This window comes from Maylandia zebra, linkage group LG4 (genome assembly GCF_041146795.1).
Source record: "Maylandia zebra isolate NMK-2024a linkage group LG4, Mzebra_GT3a, whole genome shotgun sequence".
Classification (NCBI taxonomy): Eukaryota; Metazoa; Chordata; class Actinopteri; order Cichliformes; family Cichlidae; genus Maylandia; species Maylandia zebra.
The window spans coordinates 23,451,007-23,457,653 of NC_135170.1; the positions used below are offsets into that span (position 1 = coordinate 23,451,007).

The following is a 6,647-nucleotide window of genomic DNA, read 5'->3' on the forward strand; positions in this document are numbered from 1 at the left end:
TCAAGCCAGAGCAAGACAGTTTAACTATATCAACTGTGAATTATGCTTTCAAGGAAAACAGGCTTAATTTTGTGTTGCATGGACCATGCAGTCATTGTCCCTCAAACACACTGAACATTAAAGGTTAATACAAAGTCACAATAAAAAGTCATTGCTAATAATAAAAGAACAAACAATAAAAACTCCTTACCTTTCTGTGCAAGCCATCACCTTTCACACTGAAAAACAGCGTCTGTATAACCAAGCCACAGTTTCTATTATTTCCACATTACAAGCTCTCCTCTTCCCTCAGCCACCTGCAGTGTGCATTGAGCAAAGCAAACTGCCGTCCAGCACAAACATACCTTGTCTTTTCATGGGGAGGCCAGTGATAAAAATCATCCCACAATATATGAACAAAGACACCTTTAACAAAGGCTGTGATTCAATCTACACTCTTATCTTCTCTGCTCTCAGTATCTTCTGTGTCGTAAAAAGCATGCTTCACTGGAGATGAGAAGTGAATTATGGATCACAAACAAACAGGACACGTTAACTTCCGTCTCTAAAGTTGGAGCATTTGTCAAATAGTTGCAGTTGGGCTGCAGTTTATTATCAAACTTTTTAACCTTTGTTTTTGGTGTGTTCTGGGATGAGACTTGGGCTTCACAGCCATCATGATTTGTTTAGATTTAAATTTAGTTTTTCCTATAAGTTCGTGTGGAGACAAGTAATTTAAATAAAAAGATCTGAAAGGCTGAGTATCGTGTGGTGATCGCGCTAAAAATATTGTTGCATGAGTTTCAAAAGAGCACATGTATTATGCAAAAAGAAAGAGAAAAACCCATTAGTTGAATCTTGTGGAGGGTGTCACCCTATTGCTGTGAATTTGACTGGAGAGTCTGTCAGACCTGATGTAATATGCCAAGTAAGATTTTTTTGAGCTATTCCACGTTTCAAAACATTTTTGAGCGCCTCATACTATTGTTTTTGTCAGATTATACAAAAGTTCTCTTTTTACTCTGTGCATGCAACACCTTTTGATGATCGATCTGAATAAATATGATAGAAATAGAAATATTATTTATTGTTATGTTATCTCAGTACATAATAAAAAATATATAACTCTGTATCATAAAGTATACAATCAAAATGTGTCAGGTTATTTTGACATTAACACAATGAAGATGCTTTTCATATTGAGTTCAGAAATAATTGTAGAAATGCGCAATTTGTGAAATATCTGCTTGTCACACCTCGTGAATAAATTAACAAAAACAGAATTGTGCCACCGATTAAAAAGTCATTATCATAATGAAGCCCACATAGATCCTGAACCAATGAGGAGAAAGTAGCGATTTGTTCCAGCCAACCAGAGTCCGAAGGTGGAGTGACGCTTTTAAAACTCCAACTCAAGTTGCTCTAACATGCAGCACTTCAGTTCACAGTGAGAACCACAAGTTTCACGACAGCACCCCCCTCCACGACAGCCCGGGACAACAAGGCAAACAAACAGGAAAGCGGGGGAAAAACAACAGGCTCGCACTGACTGAAACTGTTAAAGGAATTTACTTTGGCGCAACGCGCGCAAAAGCGCACTGGCCAATTTGGTGAAGGCTTGAACTTCAGTGGCAACATCTGAATTTTCATTTCCAAAGGACTGAACAAATAATGTTAAAAATGACGGAGGAGCATGACAAGTGTGTCGGTGACCAGCCATGCAGTCCATCGGGTACAAACAGTTCCATGTCCCAGGACGAGTCCGACTCCGATGCTCCGTCCTCGCCGACAGGCTCCGATGGTCAAGGATCCCTGCTCGCCGGTTTGGGCAAGAAACTGGACTCCGAAGATGATGAAAGGTTCCCTGCGTGTATACGAGATGCCGTCTCTCAGGTCCTAAAGGGGTACGACTGGTCCTTGGTACCAATGCCCGTGAGAGGGAACGGATCCCTGAAGAGTAAACCTCACGTCAAGAGACCCATGAATGCGTTCATGGTCTGGGCGCAAGCGGCCCGCAGAAAGCTCGCGGATCAGTATCCACACCTGCACAACGCAGAACTGAGCAAGACCCTGGGGAAACTTTGGCGGTAAGAAAAAATGTATATTTCAAATAAAATTATATATATTTATGTATGTAGATTGGGGTGTAGAGAAATTCAAGAATATTTTATGTAAGTGTAAAGTAACATAAAAAAAACAAAAGGACACTCAGGTCACCGAGACGCTGTGGCTGGAGTTTTGAACACGGACATGATTCTAATATTGTAACGCTTTTTTTGTTGTTGTGTTTGGTGAAATGATTTGGAAATAAATAGATTTTTTGAACAAACCAAGACAGAAAACATCTTTTAGTGCGTGTTTTTCTCGACGTTTTTCTAGGAAACAAAAGCGCTAAAGTAACTTTAAATTTAACAACTGTGTCTTTGTTTACTTCAGCTCAATAATTTTCTCGATTTTATTTATTTATTTTTCTACCTTAGCTTGCTTTCAGAGAGTGAAAAGAGGCCATTCGTAGATGAAGCAGAGAGGCTTCGAGTTCAGCACAAGAAAGATCATCCAGACTACAAGTACCAGCCTCGAAGACGGAAGAATGTGAAACCAGGCCAGAGCGACTCAGATTCTGGAGCAGAACTGGCTCATCACATGTACAAAGCTGAACCAGGGATGGGAGGACTGGGAGGAATGAGTGACGGACACCACCATCCTGACCATGCAGGTATGTACTTTGCGGCTAATTTGTTTAATTCTTGAGATAATTTTGTGTTTGAAGTGGCAAACCTTCATTTCTGATTTACATCTTTTTTTTCAGGGCAGCCCCATGGTCCACCTACACCACCCACTACTCCTAAAACAGACCTCCACCATGGGGTGAAGCAGGACTTGAAACATGAAGGCCGTCGACTTGTTGACAGCAGCAGGCAAAACATTGACTTCAGCAATGTAGACATCTCTGAGCTCAGCACTGATGTCATCAGCAATATGGAGACCTTTGACGTTCACGAGTTTGACCAGTACCTCCCGCTCAATGGCCACGCCTCAGGCTCCTCAGACCACAGCCACAGCCACAGCCAGGCTCCACTGCCTGGCAGCGCTTACACTTCCTCATACAGCCATACAAGCAGCAACGGGTCAACGTGGAGCCGAAAGAGCTCCATGTCCTCCTCCTCTCCCTCCACCGGTGAGGTGGGCCAGCACCGTCTCCATATTAAAACAGAGCAACTGAGCCCCAGCCACTACAACGAGCACTCTCACGGCTCGCCCTCACACTCTGATTACGGCTCGTACAGTAGCCAGGCTTGTGTCACATCAGCCACATCAGCTGCCTCGGCCGCTTCCTCTTTCTCCAGCTCCCAGTGTGACTATACTGACCTTCAGAGCTCCAACTATTACAACCCTTACTCTAGCTATCCCTCTAGCCTTTATCAGTATCCCTACTTCCATTCATCCAGGCGGCCCTATAGCAGCCCAATCCTCAACAGTCTGTCCATGGCTCCTCCTCACAGCCCCAACGCATCCAGCTGGGACCAGCCGGTCTACACCACACTGTCTCGACCTTAAGAGTACAGAAACAGCCCGTTCGCACTGGAGACTCATTCAGATCGATGCGCTACTAACGAAGGAAGTAAGGAGGAGACGAAGTAGTGTGCGTAGGGGCTAGTAGGCTAAATGTGACCATTTGAACCTGAGACAGACAAGAGAAAAAAGTGCCTGCTGATTTTATACAGAGTTCTATTGTTGCGACGAAAACACACTTGTACAGACTTTTTACACAAAGAGAAATTGTGTTGTTGGTGAGCCAGACTCCTCCATGAGGACATATCGCCTACGCCTACATCCTGTACACCCTTCTTTCCAGTTAAAGATTGCATGTGTGTGCACACTTGAGGTAAAGAAAAGGCCTGACGCTGAATCGTGCAGGACTGAAATGGTTTGGCCAAACTCTGTCAATGTACACATGACCTATAATGTGCATTTTCAGTAACACTTAACGGCCAGAGCCATGTCGCCGCACACTGTTTGCATCAGTGGATCAGTCTTAAATAACTGGCTCCTATGAATCTAGTGTCATTTTGGCATAAAAGTCTTATATCTATTTATGTTCATGCATTATTTGGTTTTGTTCTTAAGTAGATGAACACATATAATGTGGGTTTGGTTATTTAGAGTACTGTTTGGCTTTCAATGAAAACTAGGTAAATAAGGTGGTACAAGTGCCGTGTTTGATATTATTCAGTGAAAGACCAATTTTTCCAGAAACATCTCCATTCCAAGTTGCACACAAACAGATGGGACCAACAGACTCGCACAGGACAGAACAGGTGTCTGAAATCTATGCTTGGCAAATTGCGATTAGTCATGATCTAGGGTTAAAGGAAATGGGGTAAAATAACACCGCACACTCTGAGTGACATGTCAGCTGGATCTCGTGTATATGTCGATGGACAACACAAGACTTCGTCTACGTACATGCATCCGCGTTGGTGTGTCAGGGAGATAATGTGGTGTCAAACATGCACATGCATGCGCGAGTCATTTCCTTGGGAAAAAGTTGCATATATAACCCGTGACACAAACTATACGTTTTTTTGTTCGTTTGTTTTTTTTAAACCGAAATTCATCTTTTAACTTTTTCTCAAATAAGAGAATTTAGGGTTTAAAAGTGAAATTAAGTATGCGAGTATTTGCCAGTTTATCATCAACCATTAAGTGCCAACTCACTGCTGCAGTCGCATAAAACATTTTTGTGCCTTCTAATGCTTATTGTCAGTATTTTTATATGACAAGGAATTATTAACAAACTCCGGGCAGCACACAATCGGTAATCAACACCAGAGACTCCAACAGTTACCTTGCTTCTGGCTATGTCCTTAATTTGATATCATTCCTTACAGCCTTGGTTTGTAATGTTGTGTGACATGCTGTATGTGAAACGTACAGAGAATCATGCTTTTGTCCGCAGAACTGTGTTTTGTATCTTTATGGTGTATCAGTTTTTGAGAGAGGCTGTGAAAAGAATTGTTGTTCTATTAACTAGAGTTTCACTCGCACATGCACAGCTAACTCATGCGCTGACTTTTTTTTTTTAATAAAAAACTTTTTGTTGATACTTGTATTCGTCCTTCCTTTTTGGATTCACATATGGTTTCCGATGTTTTTGTTCTTAACAACAACAAAAAAACTGAAAAAAAAAAAAAAGAATTAACTGAACAGAAGCACGCCGTGTTGTTGGGTTTGCCTTTTCGCCGAACACCAGCTGTTAGACTCCTTGTCTAACATCTGTACTGTTTGCTATAGCTGCAGTGAGACTTTTATAGAGTCATTATTTTCCCTGTGATCCCTTCACAGTAAATCTAATTGGATTGTGCTCCGATCATGCGCTGAATTGTGTTTACATAAATAACAAAAATAATATTTTGCTTTAAGAACTCATGAGCCTTTATTCTGAAATTTAAACGTAGCGTGTAATGTTATATGTAAAAACAAAAACCATAAAAAGCATCTTATTATAATTACTGCTGCCACTTTCAGAACCTTTGGACAGAACCTTTTCCAGCATTTCATATGTGCCTGTAGTCATATATATCAGACTAGCTATCTTCACAAATATATATTTATGATTTTTTCCCATTAAACCATAAATGAGAGAAATGGTGAGAGATCCTATCTACGCTGGTCCAGTGGGTAGAATGCTTAAGTTGGCCCTGGCATGCATGCCAAGCAGCCGTCCCTAACCAGCCCAGGGAGAAGCCAAGTGCCAGGGCCGCGCTGCTGAATTTTAATGATTCATTATGCTGTGGAGGGGCCCCATTGTGTCCCTTTATCCGGACAGCTAGAAAGGAATTAATTGGACAGAAAATGGAAGGGCAAGGGGAACTGACAAGCCATTAAGAGGGTCCTGAATGGACGATTAGATGCACATGGTGGAGGACCCCTCCTCTCCCCGTCGCTGTCTCATATCACAGTGCTCCACAAACAAAAAACAACAAGAACAACAACCACAATGACCAGCAGACCAAACTGCAGAAATAATATCAGCGCACATAATCTGTAGATAATAAAAGAAGATAATACCACAGCAGATGGGGTGTGGGTGGCTCAAGAACGACTTGTTGTTTTTCTTCCCTGAAACTCTTTTTTTTTTTCACAAGTGTTTGCCAAATACTTTCAGGAGGAACTCTTGAGAAAGAACAGGAGTGAATAAAAGTGAGGCAAAAAGGCTCTTCAGGGTGCTTGGGTCCTGTTTCCCTGGAACTTGTCCACAGTTTCTGATTGGGCCTCTTGAAAAGCCCTACTGTAAATAACTGAAAAAGTGAAGTGCAGCGGGGAACTTTACTGCGAGCTACATTAGCACAATATACCGAATTAATAAACAAACCAAAAAAGGAAATCGCGTGGAACAGTTTTGTGTCGCAATCAGAGCTTTCAGTAAAAGCAGTTCATAGGTATGTGTCCAACCTACTTAATGCACAAAAATAGCTCAACAGCATGCAGATATCCTCGTGCGCACACTGACACAAACCCTGTCAGTCCACATGCGCATTCATGCAGGAACTGGAAATGAAAATAAAATATAATGCACATTCATTTTGCAGTGTTGAGTCTGTGCTGCATTCCAGCTGTCAACTTAATTGTTGATGGAGGAAGAGCGTTATTTGCCAAAGTCGAAG

The 6,647-nt window shown here is 41.9% G+C and overlaps 1 protein-coding gene across 1 annotated transcript; it reads left to right on the forward strand.

Moving 5' to 3' along the window:
* Positions 1 to 1,426: 1,426 nt before the first annotated feature.
* Positions 1,427 to 5,077, forward strand: LOC101484532 (SRY-box transcription factor 8). Its single transcript, XM_004559397.6, has 3 exons — positions 1,427 to 2,066; positions 2,460 to 2,695; positions 2,789 to 5,077. Exons 1-3 carry the CDS (start codon positions 1,651 to 1,653, stop codon positions 3,535 to 3,537), a joined length of 1,401 nt encoding a protein of 466 aa, XP_004559454.1. The 5' UTR covers positions 1,427 to 1,650; the 3' UTR covers positions 3,538 to 5,077.
* The last annotated feature ends 1,570 nt before the right edge of the window (positions 5,078 to 6,647 follow it).